Source organism: Macaca mulatta, chromosome 20 (assembly GCF_049350105.2).
Source record: "Macaca mulatta isolate MMU2019108-1 chromosome 20, T2T-MMU8v2.0, whole genome shotgun sequence".
NCBI classification, from domain to species: Eukaryota; Metazoa; Chordata; class Mammalia; order Primates; family Cercopithecidae; genus Macaca; species Macaca mulatta.
The window spans coordinates 6,131,430-6,153,518 of record NC_133425.1 but is presented as its reverse complement, the minus strand read 5'-3'; the positions used below and the strand labels follow the sequence as shown (position 1 = coordinate 6,153,518).

Below are 22,089 nucleotides of genomic sequence, written 5' to 3'. Positions count from 1 at the left end.
GACATGAGAACTTATTCAACTTAGTAAACGTCTGCTGAAAGTGAATGCTATTTTCAGCTAAACATGGTGGCTCACGCTTGTAATCCCAGCACTCTGGGAGGCCGAGGCGGGCGGATCACCTGAGGTCAGGAGTTTGAGACCAGCCTGGCCAACATGGTGAAACGCTGTGTCTACTAAAAATGCAAAAATTAGCTGGGCGGCGTGGCGCATGCCTGTAATCCCAGCTACTCAGGAGACTGAGGCAGGAGAATTGCTTGAACCCAGGAGGTGGAGGTTGCAGGGAGACGAGATTGTGCCATTGCACTCCAGCTGGGCAACAGAGCGAGACTCTGTCTCAAAAAAAAAAAAAGAAAGCAAAGAAAATGAATGTTATTTTCTGAAGTCCATGATGTTTACGACAGCATTGTTTGTAATAGCAAGACACTGGAAGCGGTTCACTCTTCATCAGCAATGGGCTAAACTGCGGTCTGTCCAGAGTAGAAACTATGCTGCTGGTAAATCCTGAAGCAGTACTCTCTGTGCGGAGCTGGAATGAGCTCTGTCAGTGCAGTCAGCGGCAGGGCACACAGCAAGAATACCATTTGTGCAGGAAAGATAAACACATGGTGCATACTACAGACAGACATGCTTGTGTGAGCATAGACAGACACGCCCTAGGAAGGGGACCAGAGGTGGGAGACCATGGTTTCATTTTAAACTCTTCCACAGCTCAAAAATGTTTTACCTAATTAAAAAAAACCCCAAACTAGTTGTTTGATCATTTTTGAAAGTAACCCTAGAACTCTACAACGAACATGAACTGGCGCTGAGGGAGTCCCTTGGGGATCACAGGACAGCCGCTCTGACCAGCTGGGGACAGGCCCCACATGTGCTGCCAGAGCCTGGCTTTAACCTTGTCTTGTCTTCTCCATCACAGCAGCCGGAAGTCGAAGTGACCCATGAGACCCTGCAAAGGAACAGGCCGGACTCTGGAGTGGAGCAGGCGTGGAAGATCAGGAAGCAACTGGATGAGGAGACTGAGCGGAGGCAGCAGCTGGAGAACGAGGTCAAGAGCACCCAGGAAGAAATCCGGACCTTGAGGAATCAGGGGCCTCAGGAATCGGTGGTGAGGAAGGAGGTGCTCAAGAAGGTGCCGGATCCCGCACTGGAGGAGAGCTTCCAGCAGCTGCAGCAGACGCTGGCAGAGGAGCAGCACAAGAACCAGTTGCTGCAGGAGGAGCTGGAGGCACTGCAACTGCAGCTGCGTGCCCTGGAGCAGGAGACCAGGGATGGGGGGCAGGAGTACGTGGTCAAAGAGGTCCTGCGCATTGAGCCCGACAGGGCCCAGGCGGATGAGGTCTTGCAGCTGCGGGAGGAGCTGGAGGTACTGAGGCGGCAGAAGGGCGCCCGGGAGGCAGAGGTGCTCCTCCTGCAGCAGCGTGTGGCCGTCCTGGCCGAGGAGAAGAGCCGGGCACAGGAGAAGGTCACCGAGAAAGAGGTGGTGAAACTGCAGAATGACCCCCAGCTGGAGGCAGAGTACCAGCAGCTGCAGGAGGACCACCAGTGCCAGGGCCAGCTCAGGGAGAAGCAGGAGGAGGAGCTGAGCTTCCTCCAGGACAAGCTCAAGAGGCTGGAGAAGGAGCGGGCCATGGCTGAGGGCAAGATCACCGTCAAGGAGGTGCTCAAGGTGGAGAAGGACGCAGCCACCGAGAGGGAGGTCAGCGATCTCACCCGCCAATACGAGGACGAGGCTGCCAAGGCTCGCGCTAGCCAGAGGGAGAAGACGGAGCTGCTCCGGAAGATATGGGCCTTAGAGGAGGAGAACGCCAAAGTGGTGGTGCAGGAGAAGGTGAGGGAGATCGTGCGGCCAGACCCCAAGGCGGAGAGTGAGGTGGCCAACCTCCGCCTGGAGCTTGTGGAGCAGGAGCGAAAGTACCGGGGTGCCGAGGAGCAGCTCCGGAGCTACCAGAGCGAGCTGGAGGCCCTCAGGAGGCGAGGCCCCCAGGTGGAAGTCAAAGAGGTGACTAAGGAAGTCATTAAGTACAAAACTGACCCCGAGATGGAGAAGGAGCTTCAGCGGCTTAGGGAGGAGATCGTGGACAAGACCAGACTGATTGAAAGGTGTGATTTAGAGATCTACCAGCTCAAGCAGGAAATCCAGGCCCTGAAAGACACCAAACCCCAGGTCCAGACCAAAGAAGTGGTCCAGGAGATCCTCCAATTCCAAGAAGACCCTCAAACCAAGGAGGAGGTGGAGTCTCTGAGGGCAAAGCTCTCAGAGGAGCAGAAGAAGCAAGTGGATCTGGAGAGGGAGAAGGCCTCCCAGGAAAAGCAGATCGCCCAGAAGGAGGAGGAGCTCTCGCGAGTGAAGGAAAGGGTGGTGCAGCAGGAGGTAGTCAGGTACGAGGAGGAGCCAGGCCTGCGGGCCGAGGTGAGCGCCTTTGCCGAGAGCATCGACGTGGAGCTGCGACAGATTGACAAGCTGCGGGCAGAGCTGCGGAGGCTGCAGCGCCGGCGCACCGAGCTTGAGCGGCAGCTGGAGGAGCTGGAGCGTGAGCGGCAGGCCCGCAGGGAGGCCGAGCGCGAGGTGCAGCGGTTGCAGCAGCGGCTGGCAGCGCTGGAGCAGGAAGAAGCGGAGGCCCGTGAGAAGGTAACCCGCAAGCAGAAGGTGGTGCTGCAGCAGGACCCGCAGCAGGCCCGAGAGCATGCCCTGCTCCGACTCCAGCTGGAAGAAGAGCAGCACCGGCGGCAGCTCCTGGAGGGTGAGCTTGAGCCCCTCCGGAGGAAACTGGCTGCACTGGAGAAGGCGGAGGTCAAGGAGAAGGTGGTGCTCTCCGAGAGCATCCAGGTGGAGAAGGGTGACACCGAGCAAGAGATCCAGAGGCTCAAGAGCAACCTGGAGGAGGAGAGCCGCAGCAAGCGCGAGCTGGATGTCGAGGTGAGCCGGCTGGAAGCCAGACTTGCGGAGCTGGAATTTCATAACTCCAAGTCATCCAAGGAACTAGATTTTCTAAGGGAAGAGAACCACAAATTACAGCTGGAGAGGCAAAACCTGCAGCTGGAGACCCGAAGGCTCCAATCGGAAATTGACATGGCAGCGACGGAAACACGAGACCTGCGGAACATGACCGTGGCGGACTCCGGGACCAACCATGACTCCAGACTGTGGTCCCTCGAGAGGGAACTAGATGACCTCAAGAGGCTCTCCAAGGACAAAGACCTCGAGATCGACGAGCTGCAGAAACGTCTGGGCTCCGTGGCTGTCAAGCGGGAGCAGCGGGAGAACCACCTGCGGCGCTCCATCGTAGTCATCCACCCCGACACAGGCCGCGAGCTGTCCCCGGAGGAAGCCCACCGCGTGGGGCTCATCGACTGGAACATGTTCGTGAAACTCAGAAGCCAGGAGTGCGACTGGGAGGAGATCTCAGTGAAGGGTCCTAATGGTGAGTCCTCAGTAATACACGACAGGAAGTCTGGCAAGAAGTTCTCCATTGAAGAGGCCCTGCAGAGCGGCAGGCTGACCCCTGCTCAGTATGACCGCTACGTCAACAAGGACATGTCCATCCAGGAGCTGGCGGTCTTGGTATCTGGGCAGAAGTAGGCACAGCTCTTGTAACTCTTCATAGCAGCAGATGCTGGTTCTCCTCCGACGCTGTGACCTCCCTGGTGTCGTCTTCTCCCTAGCCCTGGTGCAGGCCAAGCATTTTTTTTTTTTTTTTTTTTTGAGACGGAGTCTTGCTCTGTGCCCCAGGGTGGAGTGCAGTGGCGCGATCTCGGCTCACTGCAAGCTCCGCCCCCCCGGGTTCACGCCATTCTCCTGCCTCAGCCTCCCGAGTAGCTGGGACTACAGGCGCCCGCCACCTCGCCCAGCTAATTTTCTTGTATTTTTAGTAGAGACGGGGTTTCACCGTGTTAGCCAGGATGGTCTCGATCTCCTGACCTCGTGATCCGCCCGTCTCGGCCTCCCAAAGTGCTGGCATTACAGGCCTGAGCCACCGCGCCCGGCCTAGGCCAAGCATTTTATACACACCCTTGCTGCCAGGCTGCTCAGAGTCCAGCCCACATATAGAACAGGCACTGGCTGAAGACAGGCAACTCTCGTTCCAACCATCCTTCACCCTAGTGACCCACTTCATCCTCCAATCATTGGACAACTGCATTGCCTTTTCCTATACACTCCCAGCAACAAACTCCTCGTGACACCTGCACACCATCTGAAAACCACTAAAGCACAAGCCAACCACAGCAGCCAAGCCCACTCCATGCAGCATGGGTACTGGTGGCACACCAGTGACACTGCCCCACAAAGGCCTGGGCCCGTGGGGGCTGCTGCCTGGCATGACATCTCTCCAGATTTCTGGCTTAAAACCAACTTTCCGTCACAGAAGCCTCCTCGGTAGTTACTCTGCTCATGAGACAGATCTGGGCTCCAAGCCAGCAAAGGTGAACAGAAACCACAAGTGTCCAGGCCTCGGTGCTAGAGTGGACGTTAATTATCAGCCAGACTGTCCCGGCACCTACAGAGAATGTTTCACAGTTCTGGCATTTAAATCCTTTGATAGTGGATTGTGTTGCTGTTAGCCTCAGTTTCAGTGCTTTACAAGTCTCGCTTATCATCTCATTGGTATTTAGGTATACAAACAGTTGATTATTCACCACACAAATTTCTGGTTCTCTGTATCTCATGTAGAACATAAGAAAATGGGAAGTAATAGGGAACTTTATTTATAGCATGAAAATAAACCTGGTGGCTGGAGTCTACTTTTACGGTCCACGTGTTTCTTCTTTTACATGCAAGGCTTATTTCCCCAACTCCCTCTTGGCTTTCAGCCAAAATGGATATTCCATATATAACAGCTCCTACAAGATGAACTACTTCCACAGGGTAGAAAAAAAAGAGTGAGAAAAAATGTTTTGGAAACCTTGAAACAATTTATTGAATCACTTTATACAAGATTAACAATCTCCACACCACCCCTAACACCAACATAGTCGCTGCACAAAAGCCACAGCCCCTCTCACACATAAGAAACGGCCACGCCCGGTAAGTGCTCAGAGACTTTCGCTGCACCAAGGAAACCCCTGCAGCCCCCAGACCCCGAGGCCGCTCTGCCCTACCCTCTGCTGCGGCCTCGCCTGTAGATCTGCCTTGCCATGGCTGTTCAGTCATTCGCTCTTTCATTACCACAAATAAAGCATAAACAAGAAAAAGAAATCTCAAACTCCCCATCAAAGAAACGTTTCCCTGAGGCAAGAGGCATCACTAGATTCCTAAAAATGAGGGTATTCTGCTCCAGCTGCGCGCGCAATGGTACATGGGGAGGAGGGAGCACCAAAGGGAAAGGAAGGAGGGGCTGGGACCCGGGTGTTTATGGGCAGAGAAGCCTGGAGAGTCCCTGCTCAGCCTCCACTGCCGGCCTCTGCTTGGCTTTGAGCTCAGCAATACAAATCTCTTCTTTGGCTCTTTTGCTACTACCTAAGACTACTCTGTAAACAAACTGGAAATCCAAGTTGCAAAAAATATATATAACAAAGGGATAAGGAATCCACTTAGCCCAATGTAAAACACAGATTGGTTCTTATGTAAAAAAGGAGTCAGAGCAGAGGCCAGGCCAAAGGGCGGACAGAGGTCTTGCTCCTTGGGAAACCAGGAAGGCCAGGAAACCTCTGAATGACGGATGAGTTACTGGGCGCTGTACCCTGGGAGTCAAGAGCCAAGAGCGATCCGTTTTCCCCCGGGTGTACGTGCTAAGGGCGCTATACTCTCAACGTGCCTGAGATCACTTAGCTGGAGCAGTCAGTTCACACTCACCTTGTGGCAAAGACCTCACAGGACAGGCAAGTGCCCTCAAATCCTTGTGAAAGAGCCACTGGTTGAGTGGTGACTTAAGAGCTCTGCAGTAACTGTCCTAGTCTCTCTGATCCACTCCTCAAGCTCTTCCCACACATCATCCTTAAGTCAACACATAACCCCACTGCCTGGAGGGCCCCAGGACTTCAAGGCCTATTTCTACCTGGCAGACACTTCACAGAGGCCTGCTTCTGCCGCACTGCCTATGAATGATTTCTAAGAAGACAAACTGGAATGTCTATCTGTGACTCGGGATCCCTGGTATCCTTGACCCTCAGAAAGATGAAGGGCTTTGGGCTCTGCAGTCCAACTCCACAAACTCTGGAAAAGCAAAATGGGAGCCCTGGCTACACTGGGACTTGGAATTTGGGGGCCCAGACACCCTTCTAGTCAGGACGGCACAGATAATGATGTGCAAGTGTAAAAAACTCAAAACTGGCTTTGTCTTGAATACAGACATATCTTTAAAAAGGTCTTCATCTCAGATCCACTCAGAGGGCTGAATGGACATGTGTTGTCGAATTCTGCTCCACCATAAAGGCACTGGAATTATGTCTTCCTATAATATGATGTGTGAAGAACAGTCCCCTTCTATCCAATGCATTTAATGGTAATGATGAAAACTGAGCCCAAAATAGGTGTCTGTAAAAATCCTATCACAATTGTTGAATCTACAAAGGTCTTTTCTCTAAAAGAGCTTCATTGTCATGTTCCGAGGAGAAACTGGCCCCCACAGTGAGCACACCCTAGGTGTTCTTAGTATTCTGCAGGGACAGTGCAGGTCTCCTAGCTGTGGCTCTGGCCTGGGTTTTGTTCTCTTGAGCACACAGCCTTGGGATGAGGCGGCACTGTGACCATCCAGGGAGCTTACTGCAGCCAGAAGGAGCCCCTGAGCAGTGGGGTGCTCTGAGGTACTCTGACCAAATGCCAGGGGGTCAGGCAGATTCACCTGCAGGTGTGCCAACTGCTCTGCCACCAGAGCCTGTAAACACCATGCCTCCCACCATGGCCCAGCACACGCCCCAGCCTAGAGCTGCCCCTCTAACAACCGTCTAGCAACAGAGCCGCAAGGCCCAGAGCACAGGACAGTCTGCACCTCCTGAGCAGCAAGGGCCCGGCTCCCTCCGTGGGAGGCACGTCAGAAGTGCCAAGAAGCGCTCCACTGAGAACTCACGCTCCTCCAGAAGAACACCAAGCAGCAGAAAGGGCGCAGTGAGTGTCCATCCTGGGAGACCTGCACGTTCTGATTCCACCCAGATCCAAGTGGCAAGCCTTGCCTCTGAAGCGGTCACAATTTCCGTGGTACAGCAGGCCCTTTCCCGTGAAGCTGAGAAGCACCTGGAAAAGAGTAAGAAAAATTAGAACACAAGTTTTTCAGGCTCTCTGATTTCCTTAAGGCAGTAGTAACAAAACTTCAAGGGAAACATCTAAATAGCAAAAGTCACCAAATGCTGAGTGTTCCAGAGCTCAAACAAGCCATGAGACACCAGCAAGTGGTTATTCGTGTACACTGCTCCCGGCCGCAGCCTGCAAGCATAATAGCACTGCGAAGGTTCGTGGTCACTCAGCACGGTGTTCCCAGAAGAGCAACTCTGCTATGCAACTTGGGTTATGTCATCTCAGGCTACAATTGCCATCCTGAGGCGAGGCCTGACGATCACATAGAACTCAAGGCAGCAATGATCATTCATTCTCTTACCATCAAAAGACCCTCAGGTCCTGTAAAGACAAATTCAAAGGACTAGCATTCTCAGTCCACAGAAGAAAGGAAAGCAATGCAGACACAAGTCACACGGCTGAAATGCGCAAATAGCTTCTTACTTGCATCTCGTGTCATCCTATAAGCTGAAGTCCATCTAAGGAAGTGAGAGGCTCACGTGGATAACCCTGTTGTGGTATAGTTGCTTTTCTCATTGACTTTCTTTTTCCCCGAACTTTTAAACTGATTAAAGAAACTTTTTTTTAAGAGATGAGGTTTCGGCCGGGCGCGGTGGCTCAAGCCTGTAATCCCAGCACTTTGGGAGGCCGAGACGGGCGGATCACGAGGTCAGGATATCGAGACCATCCTGGCTAACACAGTGAAACCCCGTCTCTACTAAAAATACAAAAACTTAGCCGGGCGCGGTGGCAGGCGCCTGTAGTCCCAGCTACTCGGGAGGCTGAGGCAGGAGAATGGCGGGAACCCGGGAGGCAGAGCTTGCAGTGAGCTGAGATCCGGCCACTGCACTCCAGCCTGGGTGACAGAGCGAGACTCCGTCTCAAAAAAAAAAAAAAAAAAGGCCGGGCGCGGTGGCTCAAGCCTGTAATCCCAGCACTTTGGGAGGCCGAGGCGGGCGGATCACGAGGTCAGGAGATCGAGACTATCCTGGCTAACATGGTGAAACCCCGTCTCTACTAAAAATACAAAAAACTAGCCGGGCGTGGTGGCGGGCGCCTGTAGTCTCAGCTACTTGGGAGGCTGAGGCGGGAGAATGGCGTGAACCCGGGAGGCGGAGCTTGCAGTGAGCCGAGATCACTGAGATCAGCCTGGGAGACACAGCGAGACTCCGTCTCAAAAAAAAAAAAAAAAAAAAAAAAAGAGAGATGAGGTTTCACTATGTTGCCCAGACAGCAGCTATTCACAAGCATGATCATAGCACACTATACCCTCTGATTCCTGGGTTCATGCAATCCTCCTGCCTCTCAATGCCACCACATCCAGACTCTGACAGCCTTAAACAGTTTTAAAAACTGACACATAATAATGATACATATTTTATGGGGTACACAGTGATGTTTTGACACCTAACACGTGTAGTGTCGGGTTAGAGTTATTAGCCTATCCATCACCTCAAATGTTTTTCATCTCCTCTTGTTGGGGACATTCAATATCCTCCTCCTCATTGAAGCTATATACTACTGGGGGTAGCTGAGACTACAGGCACATGCCATCACACCTGGCTAATTTTTTTCTTTTAATGTAGAGACAGGGTCTTGCCATGTTGCCCAGGCTGGTCTTGAACTCCTGGACTCAGGCAATCCTCCTGCCTTGGCCTCCCGAAGTGCTGGGATTACAGGTGTGAGTCACCGGGTCCGGCCTCAATTACTTTGCTTTTCTGAGAGTAACGTTCCTGAGAGTAAGCAGAGGCAGGGCAGCCTGACTTTGGAAAGACCCCTGCTCTTACCAAGCTGGCTCTGCAGCCTCTAGTTTGTAGAGAAGTCACTGCACTTTACTTCTCCTCCCAAGGAAAGGAGGAGTCACTAGTGTTGTAGGCTTAGCCCCTCAAAGCAGCACAATTTCCACTGTGGAGATATCCAGATTGAGTCTTGCCCCATATGGTCTCTGGCATTTACTATAATGCCATGGTGCCAGGGAGCCACAGCACATCATGAGGCAGATGTAATTTGGGAGACATGCAGCATAGAGGGTCCTTACTTCCACCTGGCACCAGTTCACCAGGGTTACCTCAGCTGTCTCCCATGAGAGTGGCTCTCCCCTTATCCAAGTAGCACCCTGGTCATGTCTGAAGCAGGTCTACAGTAGGAAGAATGCTAGGTCAAAGCCGAGACACCATGAGACTTCCCATGCCAGAATTCCAGGAGGCGTACCCAAGAATCGCAGACTTGGGACAGGGTGAGGCAGATGTACTCAATGCAAAGGTGCCAACCCGGGGCACCTGAGCCCTCTTCTCAGGTGCTACCAGACCAGCCTCAAGCCTGAGGCTTTTAGAGGCTATTTCAGAAGGCGCTATTCTAAGGGGAGCGCCGGCCACATGCCTGCTGTGCCTCCAAATCTGTTTTGATGGAGTTTTTACACCTGGACAGATTTAAAGCTGCTCCTCTCAAAGTCTTGCACTGCGGCCTCTGGCTGCTACTTGGATTTTCCCTTTAATGGAAACAAAGTTTAGAGAGTCTTCTGTTAAGCAATCACATCTGAAAGTGGAGCAGCTTGCATTTCAAGACCTTGTTGTACCCAATTAGCCCTTGGAGAAGATGCACCATTACCTTCCTTTTTTTTTTTTAACTGAAGAGAAAAAAACGAGCCAAGGGTTAGGAACTCCTCCATCATACACAAAACCGCCCCACCCTGCCCCCCGCAACTTTCCCTGTGATCACACAGGCTGAGGCTGACCCAGCGGCAGCTCCAAGTGGGGACCAGAGGAAACCCCAAGAGTAGAAGTGCGTGTCACCCTGAGTACAGACAAAGTACAGCCTCAAAGGACAAACCAAAACAACAGCGACAAGGCAAAGACACCAAGACTCTTGGCAGTGGCAAAGCACCCAGGGGTGGAGAGGGCGAAGGCACATGGTGCACATGGCACACTGACCGTCGGGTGATTACCTGGCAGACTCTGCGGGATATGGGTGGGCACGGCAGCGTGTGGGAGAGGCGCTGCATGGGGCGGGCTGGAGTGCAAGCCAGCCAGAAGACCTGAGAGAAAACAGGAGGGGAGAAAAGAACAAAACACACACATTGAAGACAGGCACGGAAAAGCAGCTCCAGCAGGCAAGAGCCCCTGACAACCTGCCAGGCCAGTCTGGGCACCACACCCAAAGGGGCAGTGGGGGCTCAGCACAGTTCCCGGAGATGTTCCCCACAGTCACACACCAGACTCAAACAAAGGAACCAGAGTACATGACAGCAGGACCCCTGGCCACAATCTAGAGGTTCCCAAGTGACCAGAGGCAGCAAAGAAGCACTTACTGTGGCCAAGGCCATGGTGGAAGGGCCCAGGGGCAGGGCCTGTGACGATGGCATCCTTGGAGACCCCTGCTTTGGCAGAGGAGTCAGCGCTGAAGGAGAGCACATGGACAGGAATAGGGGTTATAATTCCCACGGTGTTCGAGCTCATGGCCCCAGACAGTTTTGGGCTGCTGGATTTGTAGGGTGAAGCCATCAAAGAGGAGCCAGTCAGCATCACAGTCCCACTCGCTCCTTTCTAGGGAAGAAACACAGCAAGAGGTAAGAACTCCAGTCCTGTTCATGGCTGACTCACACCAAACCTGGCAACACAAAGGAGGACACACACATCCATGTCAGCTGGCCCTCGGAGGCACCCTCCGACCCTGCAGCCCCAAAGACAGGACCCAGGACAGTCTTTATGAACCAACATGGAATGGATTCCAGGCAACATAATTTTTTAAAAAGCAGGATATTCAATATGTCTCCTACAGAGGTTGCAGTGAGCTGTGATCACGCTACTGCAGTCCAGCCTAGGTGACACAGCCAGACTGTGTCTCAAAAAAAAAACAAAAGCCTCCTTTGTGAAGGGAAAAATGTAATATACATATCCATAAATGTTCATGTGTATGTGTATATATATTTATGCACATACACATACATACATATATATATATATATATACCTTTGTATATATTTATTAATCTTTTGTTTAAAAAGAAAATAAACCAAAAACTAAAAAGCTTAGTTACCTTACAGGGGTGGTGGGTGCAGGAAAGGAGGTGAGACCTCCAACAGACCTTTCTATGATTTTGTCTTTGCAACCACTTCATTTATATATTAAAAAAACAGGCCGGGCGTGGTGGCTCACGCCTGTAATCCCAGCACTTGGGAGGCCGAGGCAGGCAGATCATGAGGTCAGGAGATTGAGACCATCCTGGCTAACACAGTGAAATCCCGTCTCTGCTAAAAATACAAAAGATTAGCGGGGCGCAGTGATAGGCTCCTGTAGTCCCAGCTACTCGGGAGGCTGAGGTAGGTGAATGACGTGAACCCCAGGAGGCGGCGCTTGCAGTTGAGCTGAGACAGCGCCACTGCAGTCCAGCCTGGGTGACAGAGCAAGACTCCATCTCAAAAAAAAAAAAAAAGAAAAGAAAAGAAAAAGAAAAAGAAAAAAAAAAATGCTCATTCCCTCTTCCCGAACCTGCTAAATTACTGGACTCTGTCCTTCAAAAATCAACAGAATCACTCTTAGAAGGTCCTGCTATTCCTGGTCCATGAACACCCCCACATGACTCCACTGAGAGAAGACTGCACCTCCATCGGCCTTGTTTAGAGAGACGGAGAGGCAAGGGGTCACAGAAGGCGAGTGCTGTGGCTCATTCTGTGCCACACAGACCCAGCCTCTGAAGAGGCATGGTGCTGGCTGTCTTTTAGCTCCCTTTGCCCTCTTCAGAAGAAGCTTTAGGCCATCCTGGGCTTCCTGTCACCAGAAAAGTGAATACCTGAGAACAGGGAGCCCAGTCTCCCGTCTCCCTTCCTACGTCTGAGCCCACTGTTCCTACCTGACCTGTGGTTTTAGATCTCTCTCTCCACCCGGGGCAAGGCAAGCAACCTCATCCCCAAGGCCCCTGTGAGTGGGGCAGGGCAGGCTGCTATGCCGGATACTCACTGACAAGGAGGTAGACGATGTCACACCACTGACTGAAGAAGGTACGGGCGCGGTCAGCAACTTTGCCACTCCCTGGGTCCCTCCACTGGAATCTCCGTTTGGACCGCCTGGAGGCGCTACCAGGGTCAACTTCTGGGAAACAGGCATTTTTTTCCCTGTTGAGCTTGGGACGGGTCGGCTGGTGGCCTGTCCCACGGAGGGAGGCTGTATGCCAGGGACCAGGCTCCCAGAAGCAGAACTCTGGACTGGTGTTCCTCCCGAGGAAGAGCTGCCAGAAGAAACCCCATGTTTGGAGACAGAGCTGGCAAAGGGATTATTCTTGTAAGATGAGCCTGCAGAACTGACTGAGTGTGGCTTTGCTGGATGGCTCAGGGCAGAAGAGGACGAGGCTGGGGTCTTGTGAGAGCTGCTGCTGGAGGCTGGCAGGCCTCCTGAGGTGGCTGGGGCAGAGGGATGGAAGCCCTGGCCTTTGGCCGCTGTCTTCACTAACTGCAGGAAGGAACGATGACACTGTGGGGGAGAAGCCTTTGGGCCTTGGAGCTTATTGGCAAACGGAGATGGGGGCGTGAAGTTTTTCTGTTGCTGAGTGCCGGCATGAAAGACTTTGACCTGGGGGCCAGGCACGGGAACTGCCACTTGGGGCACGTGAGACGTCCGTGGCAAGCTGTGGTGCTTTGCTTTGGACTGATGTACTTCTGGCAGGCCCTTATTGAGGGGAGCCTGGCAGGACAGCTCTTTGTAGCCAGAACTCTCTGGTTTTTTCTCCTGAGAGGACTGCCCCAGTGCCAGAGCCTGTTCTGCCAGAAAATTGAGGGGTGACTGCAGAGAGCTAGCTGGTGGTGGAGCAGAAGGACTGGGCTTCACAAAGTTCCTTTTTTCTTCTGCACATAAAACACCTCCAACTTTTTCTGCAGGTGCTTTTGAGGGTGCAGGCAGTGTGAATTCAGAGTTCCCAGCTGCTCTGCTATTCAATGCAGCCAATTCCTTGGACACAGCTTCCACAGAGGAGGCTGGATTGCGGATCAACTCTTCATCCAACGAGTCCTCCACGTTGACAGGAGGAGGGTTAGCAAGGCCGCCCGATGCCTGGGATGGGAGCTCCCTGCTCGAGGCCCCAATACTCAGGCCTCCTGTCTGGTGATCTGAGGGCAAAGCAATGGGGCCACCAACCTGTCCTGATGGGACAGAAACCTTTTTATCAGGCTTCGTAGACGATTCCTAAAGGAAAACAGAAATGCTGATGTTTAGAAAGGTCCAAAGATGTCAACATTGGCCTGTGGTGAGGATATAAACGTGAACTTGAGGCGCAAAAAACTAGGTCTTCCTGTATAATTACAAAACAAGCGGTAGGAGAGAGCAGGAGCCGCGCCCACCTTGACTTTAGATGCCATGGCTTCATCACCCCTGGCGAGTATCTGGTTGGCCAGGGCTGGGTTTACCCCGGCATGCTTCGTTGCTAAGCACAAACATGCCACCAGGAGAAATTTTCTTCTGTTTTGAAAAGTGTAAGACTCTCATGAAGAGATACTTTGCCTACTGGCATTCCCACTGTCTTAGCGCACTCCTAACTGCAATCAGACCAAGGCATGGCATGAAAATTGCTTAAAGCAGCTATTTTTTCCTCCTTGATTTTTCCCATCACCTAACTCCTCAGACTGGGTTCAAAGAAGATTAAGTTTTTCATGGGAACAAGAATGGGGTCTAATACTTCACTCCTCCATCCCTGGTGCTCAATACAGTGTGTCTGGGATATTGTGGGAGCTCAACAGATACTTAGGAGTAAACGACTTGCACATCTCATTCTCATGGTCTGCTTAGGCATGGCTAAGGGCACCACACTAAGAACTGGAAAAAATGTTGATAAACAGCAATTTTTACTACATTGAGAGGTTTCTGCAACATCCAAGGTAATCTTCACAGTATCTATTCTCCAGCCACTGTACTGCCCTCCATTTCCGCCTGGTGGCTCAACAAAGTTGCCTTTTCTTTCTGCTGTGGCTCCAAGCTAAACTGCACTTGGTTCGAGTGTATTTCTTCCATACAAAGATCACAGTTTAATACCTTCACACCTGCAGGGGCTCTTGACTCCTCAGAGGGCTGCCAAGAAGATCCCACTTAATCCCACAAGAACCCCAGGAATTGGGCCAGCTGGGTACTGTTTGTAGAACCAAGGCTAGAGGGGGGTTAAGTGGCTTGGGTCTCTGTCCCGGTGTAACTTCAAGAATGCCATCCTGAGTAGCTGTCCCCAGACCAGTAAAGATCAATGAGCTTCCACAGTCACTTGACAGGTTTCCAGAGCATAGCTGCAGGGAGATGAGCATAGCTGACATGTGACCTGAGCAAACTGACTCACCTTCACCTTGATTTTAGAAGGGTTAGCCATAACTTTCTTCTTGGCCCTGTTCAAAGGAATGAGCACAGAAAAGCTTTAGAGAATATCCAGAGGAGACCAAAAACAACACTTGTCCCGAGATGTGAAAATACCAAGACACTCACAGGATTGAAGTCAGGTGTCCATGGCCTCGTCTGCTCTCCTTAAACAGAGTCCTGAAAGACACAGAACACCAGGCATCTGTACACGCCCGAGAAAGCTGGGACTCTACTCCCAGAGCTTTGCTACTGTTGCCGGTACTCAGTGGCTATCCCTCATTAAATGTCAATTGGCCAGGTATAGTGGCTCACACCTATAATCCCAGCACTTTGGGAGGCCAAGGCAGGCGGATCACCTGAGGTTAGGAGTTCAAGACCAGCCTGACCAAAATGGTGAAACCCTGTCTCTACTAAAAACACAAAAATTAGCCAGGCATGGTGGCGCACGCCTGTAATCCCAGCTACTCGGGAGGCTGAGGCAGGAGATTCGCTCAAACTAGGGAGGCAGGGGTTGCAGTGAACCGAGATTGTGCCATTGCACTCCAGTCTGGGCAACAGAGCGAGACTCTGTTCCCCTCACACACAAAAAAGGTCAATGGATTGGGGAGCCAAATTCCTGGTGAGAGGATCGGAATGGGCCACACTGGCTGCCCAAAGGCTGAGTCTGGCTTTTACCAATAAAATGTATGGCTCTGCCTCAAACCTCTCATGGTGATGCTTCCCTAAAGGGCACAGCACTTTCCTTATTGCCTATTCCCTCCATTCCAGGAATAAAACGTGGAGTGACCCAGCGCGTCTCTGTCCAGAGAAACTCAACAAAAAATGTTCTTCATATGAGTCCAGCCTATGTAGAGAGGACTGCAATTTCAAAGGTTCCAAGATCTGTCCGCACAACAGATGATTCGGGTCCAATCAATAAAATCACTCCAGCTAACTTTCTCTGTCCTGTGTATGACAGAAATAACTTCATTCGCAGGAAGCGACTTCATACAAGGTAGCCTCTGAGACGGAAGCCTGGCACTTAGTTCCAATAAGGAGTCAGCCCTGCTCCCTGCAAATGAGGCTTCTTCAGGAGCATCAGGAAAGACCCAAGATGAACCCATCTCTCAAATGCTCGCAGCAGCCTGTATGTTCAAGCAGGAAAGTGCGGCCGGGCGCGCGGGCTCACGCCTGGAATCCCAGCACTTTGGGAGGCCGAGGCGGGCAGATCACAAGGTCAGGAGATCAAGACCATCCTGGCTAACACAGTGAAACCCCATCTCTACTAAAAATACAAAAAATTAGCCGGGCGTGGTGGCGGGCACCTGTAGTCCCAGCTACTCTGGAGGCTGAGGCAGGAGAATGGCATGAACCCGGGAGGTGGAGCTTGCAGTGAGCTGAGATCGCACCACTGCACTCCAGCCTGGGCAACAGAGCGAGACTCCGTCTCAAAAAAAAAAAAAAAAAAGAAAAAAAAAAGGAAAGTGCATATTGAGATAGGAGGCCAAACCTCAACCTGAAGTGGGACAAAAAATATGACAAAAACAAAACCCTGCAGGCAACTTCCCTTCCTCCAGGGAAGATCCAGAACACCCTTTCCCAGCTACCTGCATGTCCCCCAATTACTCAGGTGAGATCAGAGTTGAGGCAGCTAGACAGTGACTCCCTGTAGGCAGGGATCCTGTTGGCCTGGCACAAAAGCAGCGTTCAAATATGTCTTGACTGCACAGATGCCCATCTCAGCACATGGCCCTCACCTGGCCTGCATCCAGCCTTTGGGCCAGAGGGGCTTGACCTCCGCATCCAGAAAGCCCTTCACGCAGTCCTCCCAAGCCTGGGCTTTGTTGTTCCTCTCCAGGTCGTGGCTCTCCAGTTTGATCTTCACCACCTGGCACAGTAGCTCCCTGAGAAGGAGGCAGAAATCAGAAACTCCAAACTACTCCAGATGCTTCTTCAAGGTTCCAATCATGTGCTTTCAGCAGCCCTGATGAAAGTAAATGAGCCTAACCTTTGTCAGCAATAGGGGATGTGCTCAGACACTGCCCAACCAACCCTCCAAAGAGGCCAAGTCCCAGTGGGGGCACACCTGATCTCATCATTCCACTGGAACTTCTTCCGAGGTCCCATTATCCTCCTGCCCCCTTTTTCTTCATCTTCTTCCTCATCCGAACAAATCCGGTCCCTCTGCTCCTTGTCTTTCTCCTCTTCCAGCATCCTACAGGGTGAATAGAATTACACGGGGCCCCAAGGTGCTCCTGCCCACCACCTCTCCCCTCACCCTCTGTACAACTGGGACTTCACAGAGAAGGAGAAAAGGCCAGAGAAGAGCCAAGAGGCTCCTGGAGAAATGGCAGTACACACCGAGAAACGGGAGGGGAAGAGGCAAGAGACGGGAGGGTCGCGCCATGCAAGCGCCAGGACAAACTTACTTGGCAACCTTTGCCTGCGTGTGTGCCTGGCATTCATCCTGGTACTTGGCCATCTGCTCCGGCATTGCCCTGCCAATAGCTTCCTTGAGCTTCTGGAGAGGCTCCTTCAGACGCCCCCCCTGTGAAGAGCGGGACAAAATTCAAGCCAGGTTTACACATCGCTCTTTATGTTCAGGACGCACGACAGGGTAATCACAAGGAGGCAGTGGGGCAGCAGATGCAGCATTGATTAAGACTCAGTCACCCCTCCACCAGGCCCCAAAGCCAAAGGGCTTCACTCTAGAGTCACCCACCTGTTCATAGAGGTGAAGCTTCCGAGCACGCTTGAGCAGGGCATCCTTGCTGCAGGGCAGGAATGACGCGAGATAGGCATACACCCCCGAGCGGACCTGACTGCTCAGCTCCCGAGTCTGCGCCTCTATGCTGAAGAACAGAACACAGTCACCACCCGCTGCAGCTCACTGCAACTCTTGTCTTCATCAGCTCACCATATGCGGAGAGGAAAGCTAGGGGCCAGAGGCAGGTCAGACCCTGTCTTGTTGGTCACACAACGTAACTGAGTGCCCAAGGAAACACATCTTCAGCAATCGACAAACAAGACCAACTCCCAAGCCTGATGAACAGAGTTAGGTAACGTGGGTCAAGGCTCTCAGGTCAAAAACAAGACCAGGAAAACAGAGCCCAGAAGAACAAGCTCTGAAGCACTTTAAGCTTTCAAAGTGGAAAATCATGAGTTACTTGGGGTTGACAGGAAATACTTCCCGGCAGCATTTCTTCTTTTTCCCCCTAGTCCCCAGTTTTATCAACCATTAAGAGGTCAGAAAAAGCCTCACCCCTCCAGTTTCTCCAACTAGATAAGCAAAAAAATATTTCTCTTCAATGCCTTGAGCTGTCCATATCTGGCACGCTCAAGCAGGTTCCTTGTTGACACAACCCTATCATCCGCACCAATGCTCAGGTGCTCTCTGCAGCCCACACTTCCTGACCCAAGGGGCCGATCCAGGCTCTGGCCAGGCGAGGCCATTTGGTAGAACACCCACATTTTGACAACTATTCTTACATACACAAACTCCTCAGCTGTTGAGCAACAAGCTTCCCCTGCCACAAACTGCAACCAGGAGAAAAGCGGCAACACTGCAGGCCAGGCCACAAGGATTCACTTTTCCCAGTCTGGGTTTACAGACATTTGCTCTTCTGCTTTTTAACCCAATTCACACAGCATGGTGTCTCAGAGGCTCAGGTGTGTGGGAACAGCATTAGGGATGACGCACGTGGCACGAGGAGCAGGAGTGCAAGCGAGGGGAATGGCCAGGGACGCCAAGCAACACCCAAGGCAGAACAGACCCCTGAGGCCACCAGGCTGTCTCTCATTCTTCAGGATTCTCAGAGACAGGCAAGCAACACCTTCTCTCTCTCTTCCTCTCATACCTGCCAAGAAATCCTCTTCCAACAGGCCATGATTATCATATGCTATTAATGCCTGCTGCCTAAGATCAGGGAGGTCTACCACTTCTGGAGACAAGTATTTGGTATCTCTGTTGTGTTTTGCTTTTTAATAGAAAAACAACAATGAAACCATGTTAATCCAATTCTTCTTTTATCTCATTGGCGGTCACCTTTATGCAGTTCAATTATACTCCCATTCTCCCCTGGCTGGCTTGCCCCAAGCTCAATAATAGCAGAAACAGACAGACAGACAGACAGACAGACAGACAGACAGACGATACTCACTCTAATAGGATTCCATTAATATCCTGGGTGAAGAACTTCTGTCTGCTCTCCCCCTCAGCAGCTCTGGCAGCCTGGTGCACAGCAGACAGTAACAACCATTAGTGTACTTTCCCCACACGTCCCTCACGCTCACCCACAGGCACAGGAGTCACTGCTCCATGAAGAGCACCTGTCAATACAATCACACCGCCACCTTTCCAACTCCACCCTAGTCCCAGGTTAAGTTCGCCTGCAATCAATATTCTCTTTTCAAATGCTGCTGCAGCATCTGTGGGCTGCCAGTTCTTCCCAGGACTTAAAAGAGTCACAGAAAAGAAAATCACAAAGTCAAAGCCATCACAATGCACTTGGCCAGAAGCCAAAAAGGCCAAATAACCCCTGTGCCCATACACTATCAACTACACCATTAGTTGGGATTTCCATGTATCTACAGTACAAAAATATTCAAGAACTTCAACCAGCCTATAGGATTTAAAGGCCTTTTTATCTACAAAAACAATAATAATGTGCAGCTCTGGCACTTAAGGACATCTAAACTCTTTGACAATTCCTAATCTACTTATGGTATACCACGAGCTATTAGCCAGACCATGTGAATAACTAACCCAGCATATTACCTATTAACACCAGATTATAGGAGTTTCAGTACAGTCTTTAGTTTGCTTTCCAAAAGAACACAGTTAACACACACCCTGGATGGCAAGCTCAGAGACCCCTGAAGCAACCATATCAGGCAGTCACGACACTGCGGGAACACAAGAAAGCAGGCCCTGCGGAAATCCGCATCAGGGGTCCTGCGAAGTCTGCATCAGGGGTTCTCACACTTGGTTGCATACTGGAATTCTCTGGGCAGCTTGGAGCAACTCAGGCCACTTAAATCACAATCTCTGGAAAGGAGACTCAAGAATGTGCACTCTCTAAAAGAGGCCCAAGGACTCTTTCAAAGCAGCCCTGCGGATGCTGATGTGCAGAGAGAGCTGGGAACCACTCATCTAACCCCAAGAGCTGCTGGTCTGAAGGCTTTGTGTGAAATGAAATTTCTGAAATCAGACATGATATACAATAACGACAGCAAACAAGGGTGATAAAGTGACTACCTAGAATGAAGGGATCAACCCCTCTGAAACTGCAGACACTGCTAACTCCCCTACCATTTCCCCTACTCACCTTCCTCTCACTGCATCCTGTGGGACCCCTTCCAACCACTCTAACTACTCCATCTGCCTCCTCCACCAGCTCCTTTCCATAGGCGGACCCCAGGATTCTCACTAGAACCCACTTCTCCCAATAACTTCTTTCCCCCTCAGGGCTGCAAAGTAACACAGATAATTGTACACTCAAATCTAAACTAAACCCTAAACCCTCTCATCTAAGCTCTGGACCAGAATTTCCAGTTATCTCCGAGTAATTTCCAATTACAGTCAACGCCTGGTATAGGCAGGGGACTGGTTACAGGACCCTCGCATATACCAAAATCTGAGTGCACAGTCAGCCCTGAGGAACCTGCCTATACAAAAAGTTAGCCCCGTATATACAGATTTAGCATCCCTCAAATCAACCTACATTTGGTTAGAAAACGTCTGCGTTTCAGTGGACCCACGCAGTTCAACCCTGTGCTGTTCAAGGGTCAACTGCACTTCTGTGGATGGATGACCCACTGGTTTGCAAACTCAACTTACACCAGACCCACTGGCTTCTGCTCTTCCGCCTGTGCTCCCCACTTCTAATAACTGCACTCCAACCTTAAGACCGCCACTCACTTCTTCAGAACACTTCAGCAGCTCTTTCCAAGCCTAGTATCAAACCCAAACTCCTTCACATGGCATTTGGGGTCCTCAACGATCTGGCCCAGCAATTCACCAATTTGCCCATCTTCAGCTCTGCTCCCTGCCTTCTCCTAGGGAATCCTCCCTAGGAGGCCGGGCAAGCCTGTTGCCTCCAGTCTGCTTTCTATATGCCCCCCAAGAGCCTCTCTTTTACCCCTTAAGTCGGGTTATTTGGCCGTCCAGATATCACAAAGCTTACTTCATTCTGCTCTGTACTACAGTCCACCATCTGCATATCTATTGGGTCCATTTATGTAACGAGCTCATGGAAGACAAGAATGGAACCTTGGCCCGGCGCGGTGGCTCACACCTGTAATCCTAACACATTGGGAGGCCAAGGTGGGCAGATCACTTGAGCTTAGGAGTTTCGGACCAGTTTGGGCAACATGATGAGACCCTGTCTCTACTAAAAATACAAAAAAAAAAAAAAGGCTGGGCATGGTGGTGCATGCCTGTGGTCCCAACTACTCTGGAGGCTGAGGTGGGAGGATCACTTGAGCCTGGGTGTGGAGGTTGCAGTGAGGCAAGATCGTGCCACTGCACTCCAGCCTGGGTGACAGACCAAGACCCTGTCTTTAAAAAAAAAAAAAAAAAAAAAAAAAAGAACTGAGTCTTATTTATCAATATATTTCCCATGGCTGTCTGTCACATAATATTTACTAAATGTTGACTGAGTGAATGAACAAGTGAGGATACTCCTGTAAGATGGCACACCACAGGGAGAGAAGCTTAACAACAAACTACCAAAACTAAGTTGGAAGAAAACATGCAAACCTCAAGCTTCTCCAGATCCGTTGGCTAGGGGAAAAGCCAAAGGGGTGAAATCCACAGATGAATAACAAAAAAAAAGGGCATGACTTTTCACCCAGTCATATGCCAATTTCTTACCCTCTTAGAAACATTCAGAATTCTACCTTGGCACTTGGAAGGTACTAGAATTATATTAGTCTGAGAAAAAATAAAACAACTTTTTTTGCTTAAGCTTACGCTGCTAGTTATAAGATCCAGAAGCACCCTCACATGAATTCAAACTAATTAACATGTATTTCATATGCCACACTGTCAGACCCATCGACAGCTTAAATTTCCAATCAAATTTTATCTTATTATTTTTTATTTATTTTATTTTAGTTTTTGAGACGGAGTCTTGTTCTGTCGCTCAGGCTGGAGTGCAATGGCGTGATATCGGCTCACTGCAACCTCCACCTCCCAGGTTCAAGTGATTCTCCTGCCTCAGCCTCCTGAGTAGCTGGGATTACAGGCACCTGCCACCATGTTCGGCTAATTTTTTTTGTATTTTTAGTAGAGATGGGGTTTCACCATGTTGGCCAGGCTGGTCTCAAACATCTGACTCCAAGTGATCTGCCCGCCTCAGCCTCCCAAAGTGCTGGGATTACAGGTGTGAGTTACCATGCCCGGCATCTTATTTTATTGAGATGGTCTCACTCTGTCACCCATTCTGGAGTGCAGTGACGTGATCATAGCTCATACAGCCTTGACCTCCCAGGCTCAATCCTCCCGCCTCAGCTTCCCAAGCAGCTGGGACTACAGCTGCATGCAACCATGCCTGGCTAATTTTTAGATTTTTTTTT

The 22,089-nt window shown here is 51.0% G+C and overlaps 2 protein-coding genes across 8 annotated transcripts in view; one reads left to right on the top strand and one right to left on the bottom strand.

Moving 5' to 3' along the window:
• The window catches only part of PPL (periplakin), a 57,974-nt gene extending 53,234 nt beyond the window's left edge, over nucleotides 1–4,740 (top strand). The window contains exon 22 of the mRNA XM_028840625.2: nucleotides 917–4,740. Within this exon, the coding sequence (XP_028696458.2) occupies nucleotides 917–3,580 (2,664 nt within the window). The 3' untranslated portion in view covers nucleotides 3,581–4,740. The remainder of the gene's footprint in view (nucleotides 1–916) is intronic.
• Nucleotides 4,741–4,891: 151 nt separating this feature from the next.
• The window catches only part of UBN1 (ubinuclein 1), a 36,756-nt gene continuing 19,558 nt past the window's right edge, over nucleotides 4,892–22,089 (bottom strand). For 4 of the 7 annotated variants that reach the window (XM_015125488.3, XM_015125489.3, XM_077983760.1 and 1 more), the window contains 11 exon segments: nucleotides 18,672–18,742; nucleotides 17,234–17,363; nucleotides 16,941–17,059; nucleotides 16,598–16,726; nucleotides 16,269–16,415; nucleotides 14,659–14,709; nucleotides 14,516–14,561; nucleotides 12,163–13,380; nucleotides 10,515–10,749; nucleotides 10,152–10,241; nucleotides 4,892–7,168 (listed from right to left, as the gene is read on the bottom strand). In XM_015125488.3, coding sequence (XP_014980974.1) covers nucleotides 7,119–7,168; nucleotides 10,152–10,241; nucleotides 10,515–10,749; nucleotides 12,163–13,380; nucleotides 14,516–14,561; nucleotides 14,659–14,709; nucleotides 16,269–16,415; nucleotides 16,598–16,726; nucleotides 16,941–17,059; nucleotides 17,234–17,363; nucleotides 18,672–18,742 — 2,286 coding nt within the window. In that variant the 3' untranslated portion in view covers nucleotides 4,892–7,118. 7 annotated transcript variants of the gene reach the window in all.